General features: G+C 53.1%; 1 protein-coding gene across 1 annotated transcript in view; it reads right to left on the bottom strand.

Moving 5' to 3' along the window:
- Positions 1–8,090: 8,090 nt before the first annotated feature.
- cxadr (CXADR Ig-like cell adhesion molecule) overlaps positions 8,091–20,739 on the bottom strand; it is a 32,611-nt gene continuing 19,962 nt past the window's right edge. The window contains exons 3-7 of the mRNA XM_067257089.1: positions 15,139–15,343; positions 11,822–11,977; positions 11,583–11,705; positions 11,058–11,196; positions 8,091–9,341 (exon numbers count right to left, since the gene is read on the bottom strand). Coding sequence (XP_067113190.1) covers positions 9,053–9,341; positions 11,058–11,196; positions 11,583–11,705; positions 11,822–11,977; positions 15,139–15,343 — 912 coding nt within the window. The 3' untranslated portion in view covers positions 8,091–9,052. The remainder of the gene's footprint in view (positions 9,342–11,057; positions 11,197–11,582; positions 11,706–11,821; positions 11,978–15,138; positions 15,344–20,739) is intronic.

The raw sequence follows: 20,739 nt of genomic DNA on the forward strand, positions 1-20,739 counted from the left end.
GGCCTTACGGCAGGGCTCTGAATCCCACCTGAGCCGTCCACCTGCATGTCCTCCCCTCACATCCCTCGTCTAGCATCACTGTCTTTGTTGTCTTTTCAACAACAAAAAAGGCCACTTTACAGATATTTTTGTAGTTAAATAAACTTTCCCGGCTGCAAGCACACTTACCATTCATTTCCCCAGGAATTGTACCCTCTCAATATACATAAAATATAAATCCCCAACAGAAATACAAGGAACACAAAGTTAGTGTTTAGGTTTCAAAATGACTGCGTGTGGCAGTATACGTTACCTTTCCGGGTGTACTTTGCTTCTTCAACACTAGAGGGCGACAAAACATAACGTGAAGGATGAAAACGCCCAAACAGTCTCCAAATAACGCCAGTCAAGTCATACCGTGCATGACATCCTGTAAACAGAACCCAGCACTTCTCGTGTTGCCTCTCGACGAGGCAGAACCAGTCGTGCAGGTTAACAAAGGTGTTTTCTGTTTTGGTACTTCCCTGGTATTTGTTTATGTGGAACTAAACGCCACCACTGCTGTCTAACTGGAAGAGCTGCATGACAGAGATAAAGAGAAGTGGTGGTTGGATGACATCTGACATCCATGGGAATCAAACCCGGTTGGTAAAGATTTCTAGGCAGTGAACACTGACAGAGCCGGGTGATTGTGTCTGGGCCGTATCATTGTGTTCCCACTGCCATTGGAACATGATTATTTCTACAACAAAAGAGATTCAAAATCAATTTTTCGTGCATACTGTACCCCAGGGAGAATCCTTACAGGTAGAGACACATCATGCTCTTCAGGGGGTCGAAACGTGTCAATCCTGCACACAAACACTGACGATGGTGAGGCGATACCAGATTACTCCTGTCCCCTTCTTAATCTTACACAGCCTCCTCAGCCAACACAGTCTTATAGAAAACTCTCCCTGCCCACTGCAGAACAGAGGGAGTCTATCGAGAAGGCGATTAGGTGGGAACGCTGAGGAGCTTCTCCCTGACAACAATCCTAATCACATCCAAACAAACACTCTCCAGCTCTCCTAAAAATACCTTTCCTTCTCATAAATGGGAAAATATCCCGCTCTCCGTGGCAATGTTCCCCTGATGGTTGCAGGGGAACATTGCCAGGGGATGGTTGCTCAGAAATGGACTATAAAACACACAACTGGTATTAATCTGAACACCATTACTGCTACGCTTTCAGCTAATGGAGGAGGTGTTTGGAATGGTTGTTTTCCCAGAAGTCTCTCCATTTACACAGCCGTGAATGATGCAGACGACAGCGAGAATGTGACACCCTTTTTAAATCTGTACTGAATCTTAACAGTTTTCTAAGAATTCTGAAAGAACAGATTAAAAAGCCTGTATTAAATTACCCACAACTCAGTGGGATTTTATGACCTCAAAGGTCCAATAAGTCTTTTTATTGTAGAACTAATTTCCAGTGTTCTCCAATGAGGAATGTTTCAGGCAAATGTTTCATTGGTTTTTCTATTAGATTAGTTTCCTTTAGCTACACATGACAAGCCGATGGCTAGATTGACACAAAATGGTTCATGCAGAGTTTTCGTGCAGCCTTGCTCTGAGCAAGAACATGCCTGGCACTTAAGTCCCACAAGGTCAATGGACAACCACTTTGTAATAGTCTACAATAAATCCTTTGGCCTCAAAATAGTATTTTTGAATACAAATGCCATCAAGTGCTTAGCTAAAGAAGTTTAACAACCTGAATTCCGTAGAATTTTCTTCTAGGGGAATGCACAACCTACGTGTTAGGTCTTGAAATGAAATCCTTGGGTACATTTTCTATTCATATTTGTTCAACATCCAAAAAGTAGGAGAATAGTTCAGTTTTGATGAGGCAACATTTTTCTACACTTTACTCATGACAAAATTTCTCCTAATTTCACCCCTCATTATGAATGTCTTATCAACCAGCTAGCTATTACAACAGCAGAAGAACATGTTCTTTGTCTACTTGCCCCATTTTTATCTCCCTGAATTACCACGTAGACAGGTGTAAGGGGTGCTTAACTAGCTCTTGCTGTGACAGCCTACATCCTTTTGTAATATCTGAGATTGTAATTCCGAAGAACCAGGAATTTACATATCAGTATTTCGCAGTCCTGAGAACAATATTCCTTTTGCAAAAAGGAATATTGAAACCTTTCTGTGAAAAGGTTTCTGTGAAAAGTAACCTTTTCACAGAAACTGTGGCGGGAGACCATCATTAATGTAATTGGGTGAAGCTGTCACATTCTACCTCTCAAAGACAATGGAATAGAAATAAGGAAGCCATTTTTTTGTCATTCAGTATCTATAGCCTAATGAATTCCCTCGAATTAGTGACCGACTGTGCCCCTTGTCTGACAATCTTCTTGGACCTTTATTGGCACATATTGCCTGCCTGCAGGTTTTAGGAACCTGCTTCTATTTGTGATGGAAGATGGATTTATTTTCAACAACCACGTCAGAAATCTGCACTCCAACCCCGTTCACGCAACAATAAAAAGTCGATAGCTAACTGGTGCAATCTTATGTTCCCCCTGGGCTCCTTGAAGGAAGCTGCCATTTCTCACAAATGAATCTATGCTTTCACTGACCCTGTGAGCCCATTGGATCCTCTGCCCCATCAGATGGGCTGACCCATGCCGTCTCCATGTCCTCCTCCTGATCATGTCTGCTCCCTGACCCGGCCATGTCCCTCGGGGCTGCTGCTACAACCAGAAAACAATTTAGCCAATCTCTCTCCTGAAGGCAGCTGAATCAGCCCCAGTTCTCCAGATCCCCCCCCCCCTTCACCCACAGAGCTCTTGGAGCCAAAGCCCCACTTTCCAGCAGATGTGATGGGTGAGTTCTGCAAAGGGAGGGAGGTCTCAATCTGTGTACGCGGACAGGGCTAGTGTAGGGTCCGTGGGCAGCACTGAGAAGGGGAAGGACACTCTAATTGCCTGGCTGGAAATAGCCTGGGGTGGGCTGCTGTCATCTCCAGAGGCTGGGACGGGAGAGGGATGGTCCCTCACCACTAAATCACCACCCTGACCTGTGGCCTCACTGTAGCCCCTCTGCCTGATGTTGCTGCACAGTGTACAAATGTGCGCACACAGACACAAACTCTCTCTCTCTCTCACACACACAGACACAAACTCTCTCTCTCACACACAGACACACACACACGCAATCTCACCGAGCACACGGACACAATCTCGCCAAGCGCACACAGGACACACAGCCTCACATACACACGATTTATCACCGACATCACCATGGTAATAACAGAGATGACCCCAATCACAAGGGAAGGAAAAAAGAAATGCGTTTCGTTCCCGGGGGCCAAGGCTGTGTTTCACTGCCGTTTCCATTGTGCCCTCCTGATTAGCTGGCAGTGGAGGTTGATCACCTGTAATGGAGTCCAGCGGAGGTGCAGATTAACGGTACAAATCACAGTGTGAACGACTGCAGTTCCTCGGGCAGGGCTCTCCGGGGCTCGCCCCGGTCTGACTTCCAGCCTCCCCGACCGCTAGCTCATCCGAGCCCCCCTGCCCCTGCTCTGAGGTCGGGCACGGCCGATAACAGAGCTGCCTGTCAGCCAGCCAGCAGAGCGAGAGGTGGGGATGTGGCCATGCTGTGAGACCACGGAGAGGAGGATATTAAACCGGCACACCCCCCTCCTCTGCTCACGTCTGCCTGCCTGCCCTCAACCTCTCCACCGCACTCCTGGGCACGTTTTCCCTTCCTCGCCATATGGAACATGGCGGCAGAGCTTCTCTGATGAAGTTAATTCACCACATGGGGAGCGCCACCGTGCCGTCGCAAAGCGCCGTTAGTTTCAGTCCCGTGACTGAAGGGAGTGATGAAAATGTCACTGTTACCTCCAAGGAGCCGTGTGACATTCAGCCGGATTTCCTACTGTAAGGGTGCCTGGCTCACTGGCGTGCTTCATGGGTGAATGAAATGTGTTGTGTGTTGGGTCTGGCAGACCCCTACGGCACTGGGCCTCCACTCGGAAAAAAGGCGAGCCGACGTTCACGTTAGTCACCACGAGAGAGGTGTCGCGGTGACGTCAGAGGTGACCTCAGTCTGGGCATGTGACGGTCACTCCGTGAGAAGAGGATCCAGACTTTGTCCAGACTGTCCAATGTACGACACGTCTCACCCTGTGCATGTGGACGGCTGGTAAGAGATCGCAGGCAAAGGGCACCGGGGTGTTATTCTCCCCCTCCCTCCCTAGCAGGGGAGAGGAGAGGAACAGCTGGAGGATTCATCCCAGACAGCCTGTCCGTCACGTCTGCCGTAGCCGAGTGTTGCGGTTGTCAGGAGCATCTTATACGAGTGCTCATTGCTCACGCCTGTTGAGGGAGTCTTGCCTACACAAGACGGTTGGGCTCGACTGTCAAGACTATGAGACCTCTTGGAGGAGGTCATTGCGGAGGTTTCTTAACACAGACACGGGAGGAAGACACGGGAGGAAGACACGGGAGGAAGACACGGGAGGAAGACACGGGAGGAAGACACGGGAGGAAGACACGGGAGGAAGACACGGGAGGAAGACACGGGAGGAAGACACGGGAGGAAGACACGGGAGGAAGACACGGGAGGAAGACACGGGAGGAAGAGGGTCTTTGCGTTGAGACCAGTGCATTTTAGAGGGGTCTTTTTGTTCACGGGGGGAGAATCACGCTTACAAGATAAATCATCCGACGGCGCAGCCAGCTTAGACTGTGTACAACCAGATAAGGTTGCCAAGGAAACCCGCCTGGAGAACCAATGAGAACTCCCCCCCATCCTCCCCCCACTCGATCTGTGCAAACAATTAATACCTTGCAGTCAAATGGGAGTGAGCGGAGAGGTAGGAAGAGGAGGCACAAATCCCCAGGTGCTTAACAAAACGGCAGTCTCTCGTCCTCCCTCTCTCTCTCCAAGCCGGGACAAGAGGCTAAACGTGTCACAAATGGAGATTGGGCCGGGATACAAGAGGAAATATATAATGCATGGTACTCTAATTCAATGACAGTTGAATGGCGCACGGCCCTTAAATCTAATCCATACATGTCATAGCCAGACAGCGCTAATATCCTTTTAATGTGTGTTTTGAATACAGTCGTAAAAGGAGACCATTACATTAGCATGAACATTCATCTGGGCCGTGACGTTGGGGGGGAAAACATGGCCAGCCCAGCTAAACCAACCCAGAGCAGAACTCCATGTGATTAGGGAGCTATTGAAGCCATCAGTGACTTTGACTGACCACAGATCAATACATCCAGGCTCTATCCATTACAGGCATCTAATTATAGCTGGGCTTGTCAGCCTCATTCTGCCACTAAGTGCTCCAGTATTTTATCGGCCACCAGTCAACTGCACCAGTCACAACAGCTCTATTGGCAAATTATCAGCCATAGATTCACCCGTAACTCAAGATCATGAAAGGAAAAAGGAAAGAAAAAGGATGTTATAGTGGGCTGAGCTTTGACCCGTTAAGACACGGCTACAAAACGCCAGCAGGGATGATAGGCTTCATCGCCATTAACCTTACATTCCTCCGTATTCAGCTCAGACAAGCGGCTATTTAGGAGAGCTAATTTAGAAACAAATGTTGATTAGCTGTGACTCTCGATGCAGTTAATTACAAACCACATTAACCAGGAGAGGAAATTGCCTGTAATTGAAAAAAGCTCAGCAAATGTTGACTCGTCCCCTTTACTTCACAGCGGGGGTGACAAAGCACCAGGGTGAGCTCTATAGCCCGGGAATAACAATGAGGCTCGAACGCACACGCTCTCACTCAGGGGCTCAAGTGCCGGAAGGTTCTAAACACCGTGCTGGGACGTAAACCTGTACGCGTTCTCCGGTTATCTCCCCAGAACCGAGGAGCTGGCTGGTTGTGATCGAGCCTCGCGGCTTCATTGATTAATTACAGTCATTAGGTGGTTGGAAAGTCACCTCACCTGGTGCTAGGGGTGAAAATCACTGCCTGATTAGAATTAATCACAGTGGAAGGCTGCAGGAGACCGGCTCCCTGGAGGCAGAGAGTTGCAGAGTGAAGAAATTACTTTGATTTAGGCTCCAGTCAACAGCTGCTACTACGGAAAAAGAATAAAACCAAGCTTTTCTTTTCATTTTACAGACTTTTATTATGGAAAAATACAGCACAAAAAAAAATACACGCACAAAAAGAAAAAGTACAACTAAAATGGATTCCACGCAATGTTCCAATCCCCGGTTTCATACAATATTAGTACAATTGTCTTCAAAGCTACCGTTAATATGATAAGTATTAGTATTTAGTGTGTGAGGGACTGTACAGTTTGTCTAACTAGCTAATGGCTCTTTACAGGTTGTCAGCAGTTGAATGTCTAAGTCTACTAGAATACTACAGGGGCCCATCCAGACAGAACACACACACGCAAGAAAGCACACACACACACAGGCACACACTCTCGCTCGCTCACACACACACAGACAAGCAGCAGCACACACAGAGACAAGTTGCGGGTAAAGCGGACAGATTCGACACCCCAGGCTAGAGAAGGTGCTGGGAGATTCTCATCCCCCCCCTTCCAGAGACCAGGAGGAGGAGGTGTCCGAGGTGTGAGATTACACCTGCCAACACCTGGAACAGGCTAGGACACTTCTACACCTGTCACCCCCCCCCCCCCCCCCCCCTTAGACCACACACCTGCACTACATTACATGCTAGTCACACACACACACACACAGGAGAGTGTGTGCGCGTGTGTCAGCGGTGCACACCCATACAAGAAAGCAGTCATTCTCACTGATAAGAGCTCTCTGGGGTTTAGATAGAGAATAGCCAAGCACAGCACTGCAGAGCGTCATACAACAAACACCAGACTGTTAGACTGTGTTGTGATTAGTTCTAGAGATACAGTACAAGATACTTTCACAGGATATTTACAAGGAGCCAAAAAAAAACTTTTCATTCAAATAAGAAAAAGAATAATTGGTGTAAAAAAAAAATGACACAAAACAAAAGGGAGAAATCAAATGTATGAAATCATGTGTGGAAAAAAATTTAAGAAATGCATGAAAAAGGATTACATACAGTGCTAAAACATGTTACGTTTCCATCTATGAAGGAGGCGAGCTTTAGGTGTGGGAGCTAACCTAAGTTCTGCAGCAGCAGGACAGCCAGCAATGCATTCTGCATATGCTGACCGGGGCTCTGGGTCCTTGAACACAGACTTCTAATGACCACTGGGACCTGCAATATGTAGCCTAGCTCCACTAACGCGCACACACACACACACACGCACACACACACACACACACACACACAGAGCCTGTGGCAGCCGGGTGTGAAGTCAATAGGGCCAAGGCACAACAATAGTATATGTCAATTGTAGACACACAGCTGTCAGTCACAGCTATGGGGGCTGTGGAGAAGCACAGAGAGGAGGGGGGATGTGTGTGTGTGTGTGGGGGGGGGGGGGGGGGGGCAGTGAGAGAGACAGGATGGAGCAGCCTCTCATGACTGAGGGTCACAACATGGACAGTGAGCACCCTGGACTGGAAGGGTGCTGGACTGTAGGAGCAGCCTAAACCCCCTGGCCCCCCCGGCCCCTCCTCCCCCGTGCCTGCATCCTCCCCCGCCTCACCTCCTCCACCCGGCATGTCACGAGTGCACCGAGAAATCCTTCATTTACTACTTCCCCACTCAGGGTAATAAGGACCACTAATAACTTCATATGAACCATTGTGAGGGGAGGGGGGGGGAGGGTTAACGAAGATACGGAATAGCAGGTGTGCAGTTACAAATAGATCCCACTTACGACTAGGACCATGACAAATGAGGGGGACCTTTGGGCTCCCGTTCTAAATACCAAAGATGATGAAGCAGTCCTGCGGTGGATGCAGCTCCAGCAGGACACAGGACCGAGTCAGGGGGACTGTGTCGGGGGAGGGGAGGAGGGGGACCTGCTGGGAGGGGTCAGCAGGATTGGGGGGTGTCCGGTGCCAGTCAAACACAATCAGATGAGATTGCTCGGTGACCTCTGGCCCTCCACTGTTCTCTGAAACACGGACGGTTCTAAGAACTCAAGCGGGAGGGGTTCTTTTTGTTGTTGTGTAAGCCGGGCAAAGACACAATCATCCACCAATCACACAATGTGTTTGCCTCAACACCCCCCCCCCCCCCCCCCCCTCCCCCCTCCCTCCACCCCCCAGCACTCCTCCCCCGCTCTCGTCCTGCCCCAGCGAGCTGGACGTTACCAATGCTGTAACGGTCAGAGAGTTGACCTAATTGCTCCCAGGAATGATACATTTGACCACCGGCCAGATTCTTCAACTTCAAGAAGAGGGAATGTTTTCTGTTAGTAAAAACTTTTGTGTGATTCCTGGACAATCCCAGCCAGCCTCTAATTCTACTGAAACAACTCAAATTCCCGATCCACTTTATTGTATATCTATCTATTGTATATGTCCTTAAAAAAAATAAAAAGGTATGATAGCAACCAAGAATAAAAAATGTTTTAAAAATGTAGTAAATGGATAAAAGTTTAAAAACAGATCAAAGCGAGGACAATTCATTCAGCGAGGGAGAGAGTAGAGTTTTTCAGATCTCTCACGCCCATAAACAGTATGAGTAACACTGTACCCTCATCCGCCAATCAGAGGTGTGTTTTCTCTAAACACATCTCTACGGACAGGGCCAGCTAGACTTGAAAACAGGAAACATCATGCATTCAGCTACAGTATGTACAATAGAACCTGTACATTTGACCATTCAACTGTACATCCACCCTAGAAGTTACGGAAGTTGGAAATTCATAAAAGCATGTGTGTGTTGGTTTTGCATCTTCAGTAAATACAGTTCGTCTTCTCCGAGGGAGTTGATTTACAGCACCGCCATCTCTCCGTCCCACGCCCTCACCTCCACACAGGAAGTGGTCAATCCGGTTGAACCGGCTCTCTCCGCCACCCTTCCCTCTCCACCGGCTCTTGTCCCGCCACGCCACGCCCCTGTCCCTCCTCCCCCCTCGCCTGAGGGGGGAGGGGGAGGGGGGCGTTGGGGGCAGGGCTCCTAGACGATGGAGCCGTCCCTGTTCTGGGCGGGGATCATGACGGGGATGGCGCCCATGCGGCTGAGGTTGGGCCCCGCCATCTTGGCGGCGACGGGCGGGGGCAGCGGGGCGCGGCTGGGCGGGCGGTCGTAGTCCTCGCTGGAGGAGGGGAACTTGTCGTACTGGGGCTTGATGGCGTACTCGTGCAGGTTGGAGGGAGACATGGAGCCCAGGGAGGAGCGCTGGCTGCCCACGCTGGTGAAGCTGCGGGCCGTCGACACGCGGCTCTTGGGCGGCGGCACGTCCTCTCTGGGGGGGGTGGAGATGGGAGTGGGAGAGGGAGCGGTGGATGGGGGGACGGAGAAAGAGAAGGGTGCCGCGTTAAAGACGGCAGACAAGATTCTCCACTCACTTGGGGCCTGGTGTACGACCACAGACAGAGGGAGACGGCGGGCGGGCGGGGCGAGGCGAGCGAGGGGGGTATGAGTCAGAGAAAGGGAGAGAGAGGAAGCGACAGAGAGAGATGGAGGCAGACAGGGGAAAGGCAGAGACGGACAGACAGACGGACGCAGAGAGACAGCTCCTGGCCACAGCAGACAGCCCCGGTCAGCCACTCTGAATTCCCTGCAGAGGTAACTAAGCAACTAGCGAGCCTTCACACCCAGAGCCACCACATTGCCAACTAATAAGCAGCGATAATCCATTAAAGAGCTCAATCAAACTGAGCCTGGGGGGGCTGCAGCGTGTGTGTACTTATACATCGTCTGTGTGTGCATTGTGTTTCTATGTAGTGTGTGTGTGTCTGTACATGTATACTTTGTGTGTATAGGGAGTGAATGTGTGGGTGTGTGTACTTGGTGTCTAGTGTGTGTGTATATCTTTAGTATATATACTGTTGATAGTGCGTGTCAAAGTGAATGTGTGTGTGTTTCTACAGTAAGTATAGTGTTGATAGTGTGTATGTCTGAGTGAATGTGTGTGTGTGTATCTCCAGTATGTATAGTGTGTGAGTGGATGTGTGACAGGGCCAGGGCACCACGCTCACTGGGCTAATCCCCCCTTGTGTCTGGCTGTGAGCAGAGTTCTGTTGTGTTGTCAGACAGACACAGTGTCCAGGCCAGAGCTGCAGGCCCAGGGGCCAGCGGGCCCAGGGGCCAGCGGGCCCAGCACTGCCTGGCCGGATCCCCTGGCCACACTGTGTGTGTGTGGTGGGGGGGGGCAGACAGAGGATCCACAGAACAAACAAAGCTCCCAAACTGACGACCACAGCCGTTTATTTGAGGAAGAGAGAGCCGGGAGAGGGAAACTGCTGATGGAGCCACAACTATTTTCCTGGCCTGTCGGGGAGTGTGTGTGTGTGTGTGTGTGTGTGTGTGTGTGCGCGCATAACTGAGGCCACAGGCCAGCGTTGGGTCACTGTGACACGTACACACCTGCATTTCAATAGCCAGCTTACATATCCCATTCAATGGAACCAGCTGAGTCCAGGCACAGTAGGGTTGGTTAGATCCTAACTCAGACCTCACTACGGCCCAGCAGGGTCTCCTACTGGATTCATATTGTCTCTCTATTCACCGCTGTCTCTCCCTGGGCTGATTTGAAACCGCTCTGCATTACACAGTGTGACGCCGCGCTGCCATTGGTTGAGAGAGAAAGTAGGAGGCGCTCGTTTTGATGCAGCTGCCGTCCCTAATGAAAATGCGTCCGAATCGTCAATTTTAGAAATGAGATCGCACAGGAGATACGATCGGAGAATGCAATTTCAAGAGGGCCGAATGGCGGCACCATAGTCTGGGGCGGCCCTAGTCTGGGGCGGCCCTAGTCTGGGGCGGCCCTAGTCTGGGGCGGCCCTAGTCTGGGGCGGCCCTAGTCTGGGGCGGCCCTAGTCTGGGGCGGCCCTAGTCTGGGGCGGCCCTAGTCTGGGGCGGCCCTAGTCTGGGGCCCGCTCTGTGGCCTGGCGGCGGCGGCGTCTCTGGGGTGAGGGGCCGTGCGATGGTGCGGAGGAGGAGGAGGAGGGGGCCTTACCGGATCTCGTAGGAGATCTCCTTCTCGTACTTCTTGCGGTTACGAGCGCGGCAGCAGCAGAAGAGGATTATGGCGAGGAGGATGAGGGCCAGGAGCACGGCGATGATGGCGCCGGCGATGATGCCCGCCGTGTTGGGGGCTGCACGCAGGCCGAGGGAGTGGAGAGAGAGAGAGAGAGAGAGAGAGAGAGAGAGAGAGAGGGAGGGAGGGAGGAAAAGAAAGAAAGAACATTATTTAGACAGCTCACCGCCCCCTACAGCTTGATTCCCTAAACCTGAATGACCCAATTCCAAACCGACTCACTAGACCCTTAACCCATCCACACTAAGTGTCGGCTGGACATGATTGGACAGGCCAAAGCCACAGAGAGCACTCAACAACTAATCAGAGCGTGCGTAAGGCACTAAACGGTACATGTGACAGAAGTCCTGTTGTTTCCCCATCGAGAGGCAGCGACATGGTGGGGTCGTCGGTGCCGAGGGATCTGATAGGTGGGGAGGCAGGGGGGGGGGGGCGGGGACTCACGCGGCGTGATGCTGAGCTGCATGATGCACTCCTCCATGCCCACGCGGTTCTGGACCGTGCAGCGGTAGGTCCCCGACGAGCCGGTCGACGCGTTGCGCACGTTCATGGTCCCGCCCACCGGGTCTGTGGAGAGAGAGCGTGATCACGACCAAACACGGTCACATTTACACCGTACTGGGTTCTGGTGTGTATTTACATATGCGTGTGTGTATGAGTAACTGTGTGTGTGTGTGTGTTACCCAGCACTGCAGAGGTCGGCAGCAGCTTGGTGTCGCTGGTCTTCTCCCACTTGTACTGGAGGGGGTTGGTGCCCTCGCTGGAGGTGCACCTCAGGGCCACATCCTTCCCCTCCTCTGTGGGGCCCTCGGCATAGCATCTGGGCTTGGACGGACGCACTGCGGAGGGAGGGGGGGAGGAGGGCGAGAGGGAGGGAGGGAGGGAGAGGGGAGGAGGAAGAGATGGAGGGATAGAGAGGGAGAGACAGGAGGACGGATGGAGTAAGGGAAGGAAACAGAGAGAGGGATGGAGGGAGAAGGGGGGGAAGTATATTAGATGTGACATTTGTGCCCAGGTGGACACATTAGCTCCACATAAACCATATCTGATTTTCTCTCTTTCTCCCCTGGGCAGGTTGGTGTTGGTGTGTGTCTGTGCGTCCCGTCATGGCTGCGGTCATCAGCATAATGAGAGGTGTAATCAGGGTAATTGATACAGCTGCTGTCATTACAGGTGCTGTCACTCAAGATAATGAAGATCAGAAAGTAGGGGGCATGCTCTCTCTTTTCACACACACACACACACACACAGAGGAGGGTGAACGCAGGCCTCCATGCGAAAGCCGAAACGTACGCAAACAGACTCCCTGGTCTGTTGGCAGGAGATGAGATAGGAATTCAAAAGCAAACAAAGCTCCAAATTAAAACCAGACCGGATCCACTGGAAGGCAGGGACAGGCGGGCTTGCTGGGCGCGCTGGGGGAGGGGTGGCCGGGGGGGTCGGGACGGGGTGAGATAGGGGGTGTACGGGCCAGCATGGCTCGATGAATCCATCTTTATGAAGCTCAAATCCTTAGATTTAAGACGTGTGGATGTGTGCCACTCTTTTGTGTGTGTGTGTGTGTCAGCGCTGACATCATAATGTGATAATGGCCGCTATAACAACAGGTCCGGGAAGGGAGAGGGCAGGGGGCGGTGCAGATGTGGGCCAGGGGCTTAGCGGGCAGAACCGTGTGGATTAACACCAGACAGGCCGGTCCTGGGGGAACGCTCACACTCATCTGATAGTCAGGGGTCAGGATGGAGAGAACCAGAGAGAGGGAGGGGAGAGAGAGAGAGAGAGAGCGAGAGCGAGAAATTAAAGGAGTGCTGATGGACGGATGGAGGGGAGGACAAGGGCCAAGGCTGCTCTGTCTTGAGATCGGATCTCAGCCAGGGTGAACCCACACACACACACACACACGCTCTCTGCGTGAATGTCATACAACGGTGGCATTTGGAATCCCTGTTCGCTTCAGATCAGGGCTGTGACATGTGAGCCTTTCATATTAGCAAGAGGCGGCGGAGGCACGTGTGGGATTTATTTGTGTGATGTGGGAGAGGGATGAGGTCAAAGATGAAGGAGAGGGCACCTGGAGAGAGAAAGAGCCCAGACAAGACGGAGAGAGAGGGATAAGGAGAGCGAGAGAGTGATTGGTTGTGTGTTGGAATATAAAAGACCGGAGATAAGAGATTTATGGGAGCCGGGCTGCGCTGGGGTGGAGATAGGGAGAGGCTGATGCACTGTGGTAGACCACATCTAGGGAGATATCAAGAGAGCACCACGCCAACTGACTGCTGTGAGGCTGTGATTGGCTGCGGCGAGGCCTGATGCTAATAGCAACTGGTTGTAAAATCAGGTCAGGCCCCCCGAAGAGTGAAGGTGATTGGCTGCCGAGGGCTCGGCCAGGTCCAGCTAGAGACAGTGATTGGGGGGCCGCTGGCGTTGCCCGTCCACGAGCTGCAGGTGCGCTCTCAGCCTCGGTTACCTTCACCGTCCATCTCGGCGCACGCGTGTGTGCGCATTGTGTGTGTGTGTGCGTGCGTGTCAGCTTGCCCGTGCAGAGACAAGCTCACGCTCGTGTGTCCTTCCTTTGCGTATGTGCTCGAGAGTCTTTACCCTCTGACAAGATCGACCTGGAGGTAAAAATGCAGAGCAAGCGACATGTCTCCCCTTGTCCCCTTTCTCCTTGTCACCCCCCCCCCCCTCCCCCTCCTACAAGGAGAGCTCTGGCCCCCGGGTCAATGGCTTGGGGGGGGGGGGGGGGGATGCAGACATTAGGCCATGTCTCCGGTCCTGCTCCAGCGCCCCCCTCTCTCACGCCGAGCACTGTTTGGTCAGGCCGGTCACGTCGGGACCTTCTCTCTGGTCAGCCTCCGGCCCATCAGCTTGGTGCGGCTAATCATTACACATTACCCAAGCCATTCATCTCCCTCGCCTCAGAGGCCGCAGGAGGGAAAGGCCTTGGCGGTGCACTAAGGTGCGTGTGTGTCGACGTCGGCGTGTTTACGCAGGAACCAGTCTGGCGGGAGGCCGTCTTGGCAGTTTAGCGTCGTGATGCATATGGTGATTGCTCGTAAAGAGGACATGCCGTGCTGAACAGCGAGCGCGGGGCTGTGTGCTTATGTTTTGAATGCGAGGTGAAACCATCGAGCGCCAGCTCCAGAAGCCCCAGAGGGCCGTCTCGTCATGTCTGACCACAAGCGCTTTCCCTATCCACACATCGGGTTTCGGGAAGTGGATCAACTCTGTCGATTGACAGTAGGGCATTTGTTTGAGGGTGTGATTCAGCTGACTGATGCAGCCTTGGCGCGAGCCTGTGACCGGGAGATAAGCCCAGTGAGGTGTCTGATCAATACAATTTGGTCCTCACCCTCCTAGCCTGAGAGACTGCCTAGCTCGACGATGAGGATGGTGGTGAGTCATGGTTTTGGAGGTGGAGACACTCCACACACTATTCTGGCTTGATTTATATAAAAGCTGTGAGAAAGTCAGTCAGCCTGAAATCCCATTTGAAGCCCATCTTAACCGTTGTTACAAGTACGATCTGAAATATCCGACGCGCCCCTACTCGGGGTAGTTCATTTAGGGCTGCGCCCGTTCCAATTCTCAGCTGCTGTTGTGGAATGGGACTGTTTGCTGGGGCATTTTCGTTGCTGCCGCACTTCTGAGGAAGTGTAACAAATACAGTGAGTCTTTACTTTCCTGGATGCGATTGTCACATTTGTAGGCATTCTATTGGGCTAGGTCACTGACAAATCACCTGGGATCGTACACTGAGGGGACCAACACAAGAAAATCAGGTGTGCGTCATGTGTTATGGGGTTAAACGGGTTGTCAGAATTGTACTGAGTACAAGAAAAATAAACTGGGGCCGAGGGGGCAAAACCAAGTGGCAAAAGCCTGTGGCTCGTCTATACAGGAAGCCCTGACAGAGCCAGGCAGTGCTTGGGTAGGGACTGCGGGCTGTGGGTCTGGAGTGAGCGTGTGGCGGCGCATGGCGGACGGGAGCGTCACTCACCCATGACGGTGAGCAGCATCTTGCGGCTGCGGATGCCCGGAGCCTTCTTCACCTTGCACTGGTAGGTGCCCGTGTCGGACGACTTGAGGCCCGTCAGGTTGATGGAGGCGTCGCCGTTCTTGGGGTCGGCCGAGTTGAAGTGGGCGCGGCCCTTCACGGCCGGGTAGTAGTCCTCGTAGGCCCGGTCACCCGAGTACAGGATCACCTGGAGGAGGGAGGAGAGGAGGAAGAAGAGAGGCGCTGGTGAGAACACCGTAACCGTAACCTTTCCTTGAACACGGAATGCTTAACGACTCCAGCTGTGATAAGAGGGCCCTCGTTTCGAATCCATCACACACACAGACCAGACCCTCTCATCCAGCCACCCTTCCCTGAAACAAAGGACAGGGAACACAGTCTCAGGCTTGTCTACTTGGCGATAGCTGCATGTCAGACTGCTTTTGCCCTTTCAGTGCTGCCTAGGTACTGCGTGGAACACACAAAGCCCCCACTGTTGAGTCAAATCAACACCTGCTGTGTCAACAAAGAGCTGGCCCCCCTGCCCCCCTCCAGCTACACAGCCCCCCCAGCCCCCGTACCTCACCCGGCATGCCCGTCTGTCTGGCTGACGACGCCAACGAGGAAATGCCAGGAGATGAAGACCAGGTGTGGCCAACCAATAGATGCACAGGAGCAAACATAACAACCACGCAGAGCCAAGACACAATAAAAACAGGCAGCAATTTGCTTTTTCTCCATCTCTCTCTCTCTCCCCCTCTCCTTCTCTCACAGACAACAAGGGAATATTCATCCCCATTTCTATGGAGATTGTCAGAAACAGGCTTTCTGTGCCGGGATCACCATCAGACACGCACAAAACCCAAGGGTGGAGGAGAGGAGAGGGGGAAGAGAGGAAAAGGAGAGAAGAGAAAAGGCAAGGGAGGAGAGGAGGATGCGAGGACAGAGGGAGAGTGGAGGAGAGAAAGAGAGGATGTGAGGAAAGAGGGAGAGTGGAGGACAGGAGAGAAAGAGTGGAGGAGAGAACGGGAGGATGCGAGGAGAGAGGGAGAGTGGAGGAGAGGAGAGAAAGGGAGGATGTGAGGAGAGGGAGAGTGGAGGAGAGGAGAGAAAGGGAGGATGCGAGGAGAGAGGGGAGGAGAGGAGAGAAATGGAGGATGCGAGGAGAGAGGGAGAGTGGAGGAGAGGAGAGAAAGGGAGGATGCGAGGAGAGAGGGAGAGTGGAGGAGAGGAGAGAAAGGGAGGATGCGAGGAGAGAGGGAGAGTGGAGGAGAGGCGAGAAAGGGAGGATGCGAGGAGAGAGGGAGAGTGGAGGAGAGGAGAGAAAGGGAGGATGCGAGGAGAGAGGGAGAGTGGAGGAGAGGAGAGAAAGGGAGGATGCGAGGAGAGAGGGAGAGTGGAGGAGAGGAGAGAAAGGGAGGATGCGAGGAGAGAGGGAGAGTGGAGGAGAGGAGAGAAAGGGAGGATGCGAGGAGAGAGGGAGAGTGGAGGAGAGAAAGGGAGGATGCGAGGAGAGAGGGAGAGTGGAGGAGAGGCGAGAACCCAGCGAGGGAGCATCCTAATCAACACATCAGAGAACACAGCCAGCTCACAGGGGGAGAGAACAGAGGGGGGGGGGGGGGAGACGGCGGTCCGGGAGAACGCCTAGCGCTGCTCCGCTCAGCTGGGGAGTCTTGTTGTGGCGCCCCACGGCTACCAGGCGCCTCGTACATCTTGTACATATTAGCCATGGAAACGTATAATGTATTCCACCTGAATCGCTGGGGAGGGGGAGGGAGAGGAGGGGGGGGGGGGGGGGGGCAAGTCCTGAAACTTTCGTGGGATCAGAACATCGCTAGTAATAACAGCGAGACTAGAACGAGGAGGGGAGGAAATTAAATTGCCCGAGGCGGCGGAGGAGACAGACAAGAACTCATTTGATAAAAAAAACACAAACAAACACACCACAGTCTTGTACTAGTACACACTGGTGAAAGCAAGGCCCGACGAAACAAATCCCACCAATACCTTGTCAGGGCCCCGCGTGATGGAAACCACAAAGGCCAAACGGTGTGCTGAGCGGGCAGGCACACCGGCAGACCGCCAGGTAGGCTGCCAGGCAGGCAAGCAGAGAGACAGGCAGCTAGACGAGCACGCAGCCATACACACAGACAGAGACAGACACACAGACAGAGACAGAGAGACAGGCAGCCAGACACTCAGACAGGGAGACAGGCAGCCAAACACACAGACACAGACAGGCACACAGACAGAGAGACAGGGAGACAGGCACACAGACAGAGACAGACAGGGAGACAGGCAGCCAGACACAGACAGATACAGGGAGACAGGTAGCCAGACACACAGACAGAGACAGACACACAGACAGAGACAGAGAGACAGGCAGCCAGACACTCAGACAGGGAGACAGGCAGCCAAACACACAGACACAGACAGGCACACAGACAGAGAGACAGGGAGACAGGCACACAGACAGAGACAGACAGGGAGACAGGCAGCCAGACACAGACAGATACAGGGAGACAGGTAGCCAGACACACAGACAGAGACAGACACACAGACAGAGACAGAGAGACAGGCAGCCAGACACTCAGACAGGGAGACAGGCAGCCAAACACACAGACACAGACAGGCACACAGACAGAGAGACAGGGAGACAGGCACACAGACAGAGACAGACAGGGAGACAGGCAGCCAGACACAGACAGATACAGGGAGACAGGTAGCCAGACACACAGACAGAGAGACAGGCAGCCAGACACACAGACACAGACAGATACAGGGAGACAAGCAGCCAGACACAGGCAGGAGGACAGGCAGCCAGACACAGGGAGACAGGCAGCCAGACACAGGCAGGAGGACAGGCAGCCAGACACAGGGAGACAGGCAGCCAGACACAGACAGATACAGGGACACAGGCAGACAGACACAGACAGAGACAGGGAGACAGGTAGGCAGCCAGACTGCCAAGCTATCAAGCAGCCCAGCAGGCAGGAGAGAATCGTCCAGGTGGGGAAAGACGATGTCCCCCCCCAGCGTTCTGCTCGCCAGCAGGTTAGCCTTCACCGGCTCCATCTGGACAGCAGGTCTCTGAGGACCGCCCGGGATGAAGACCTGTGTTTGTCTTGGTGACAGCAGGGGGGAGACGTGGAGAGGAGAGTCACGGTGACGTCTGAAGATGAGGTCATCGCTGGTGTGCGTGTGCACCATACCTGGGGGGGGGAGGGGCGAGGCCTCATTTGGGAGTCAAATGAGAGGGCGGGGTCACCTGTGTGCTCTGAGTGACCCGTCTGGCTCTTTGAAGCGTGCGGCTGAGTGCGCGCGCGTGCGTGTGTGTGTGTCGGAGCGAGGCTTTAATCCTGAAGGACTCCCGCTACGCCTCCACAGCCTTTCTACATGTGCTGCAGCTCTTCCCCAAATGAATTCTCAAGGTTAAAAGTGAGCCTTTCTCCCAGAGTAGACGGAGTACCCTTGGACGAGAGGAGAGTTTAAGTTGATGAAACGCACTCCACAAAAACACCACTGGAGGAAAGCATCGATAGATGAAGGAAGGGGGGGGGGGGGGGGGGTCTGTGGGCTGTGAAACCAAAACAAACAGTGTCAGAGGCTCACGGCTAAACCCTCCCTGCCTCAGTCCTCTCACAGCGCTCTGGTGTTCATGGCTGTGCTGCCGTCACCCTGGGTAAACACGCGGCCCGGGCGCTTTGTTCAAGGACACAACACAACAGACGATTGCACGACTTTTTTTTTGAAGTGGCAAATGATTCGTTTTCGCTCGTTATCTTCCTCCTGCCCCCTGAGATGCATCTCTCACAAAACACACACACACACACACACAACACCAGCAGTGCTGTGTGTATTATAATGGGTAGCACCGTTATAGTCAAGTTTCAATACCCGGAGCCCAGCCTGCTCTGAATCAGTCTGTCCCCTGGACACGAGAGCCAAACGCCTGTTACTGGAGGCATGTGTGCAGACGCCATCTCCCGCCATCTGAGCCCAAACAAAGACAACAGCATTAGCTGTGCACCAGTGGGCCCCCCTGAAGGCCCTGCTCTGTCAGACAAAGACAACAGGGATCCACCAAACTCTCTGGACGTGAAACACCAGGCCACCGTCGGGGCCGGGCTGCGAGGAGGCTCTCGGCGTCTGTGAAGGCGTGGTGTGTGCGGAAACTAGCGATCGGCTGATCTGGTTAGTCTGCCCTGGGGAGCGCTGCTGTACGCTGCATGGGCGACCATTCGCTCATGTGATCCATCTTCCAGCCCGTTTGGCCTCCTCTGCTCCCATTATCGGTGGACTCAGATCAGTTAAGAGAGTCTCTGGAGAGCCCTCGGGCTATCAGTTAGACTAAATGTTCCTCCCTCCCTCCCTCCCTCATCTTCCATATTTGTCTTCCTCTCTCCCTCCCCCTTCTCCCTCTCTGCTTCTCCCCCTCCCCACCTCCCTTCTCCTCCCTCTACCTCTCCCCCTCTCCCTCCCTCCCTCTCACTCTCTCCCTCCCTTCCTCTCTCCCACTCTCCCGCTCCCCTCCCTGGGAGGAGGTGGTGTGAGGGGGTCAGTGCAGGCTGCCAGTACAGAGCAGGCCCAGCCCTGGCAGGGCAGTCTAATCCCACTGGGCACCGTCACATACACTAAGCTGCCCACTGGACTTAACAGGCCAGTAATTACTGATAATACACTCTGCACATGACATCATCATCACATAAGGGACTGGGAGGCTTTGACTGTGTGTGTGTGTGTGTGTGTGTGTGTGCTACCACTGCACACTCCCTCCCATCTCTAATAGGTCAATGAAAATGAACCCGCTTGAAGGGTATACAGTCGATTGCCATAAATCCCTCCCCCCCAAAAAAAGATTACAAAAAGTTTGGTGACATTGCGGCCCCCTTGCAAATGAGTTGCAGATTAAGGAGCGGCACTGAAGTGTGAAACTGGACTGGAGTCTGGAACATTCTGTCTGCAGCTGCAAGGAAGAGGCGTCCACAATGGGGAACATCCTCTAGATCACCCACTAGGCCATCATTTTCCTTGATGCCAAATCCCCGAACCTGGGAGCAGTTGTTGTACAGTAATAGACGTTTGCATAAAGAGGAAAAAATTGAAACATGCCATTTGTGCACCCCCCCCCCCCCCCCCCCCCGCCCCCCTTCCAATCAGTCATTAGAGGTTCCCTTTCTAAATAAAGTGAAGTAGGTCAAAAACAAACAGACCCTCCTGAGGCACCGCTCCCCAGTTCATAGGAGACAATGGGGGAGAGGGGGAGGGGGAGAGAGAGAGAGAGAGAGAGAGAGACAGAAAAAGAGAGAAAGACCATACAAGGTTGGGAATTAAGCCCTCATTGCGTTCCTGGACTGGGCCCGGTGGAAGGGAGTGGGGGGTGGAGAGGGGAGAAGAGAGAGGGAGGGGGAGAGAATGGAAAGGCTAACAATGGGTTGCTGACCCATTTCTGGCCTCGGCCTAGCACACAGGTTGTTGTTGGGGGGGGGGAGAAACGAAGATATATAGATCCTGGAGAGAGCCCCCTCCCCCATAGAGAGGCAGGAGTGGAACCCTAGGAAACAGGCTCCTGTCTCAATCCAGCATTCTGGATCTCCGTAGATC

The sequence above is a fragment of the Osmerus mordax genome, chromosome 19 (genome assembly GCF_038355195.1).
Source record: "Osmerus mordax isolate fOsmMor3 chromosome 19, fOsmMor3.pri, whole genome shotgun sequence".
Classification (NCBI taxonomy): Eukaryota; Metazoa; Chordata; class Actinopteri; order Osmeriformes; family Osmeridae; genus Osmerus; species Osmerus mordax.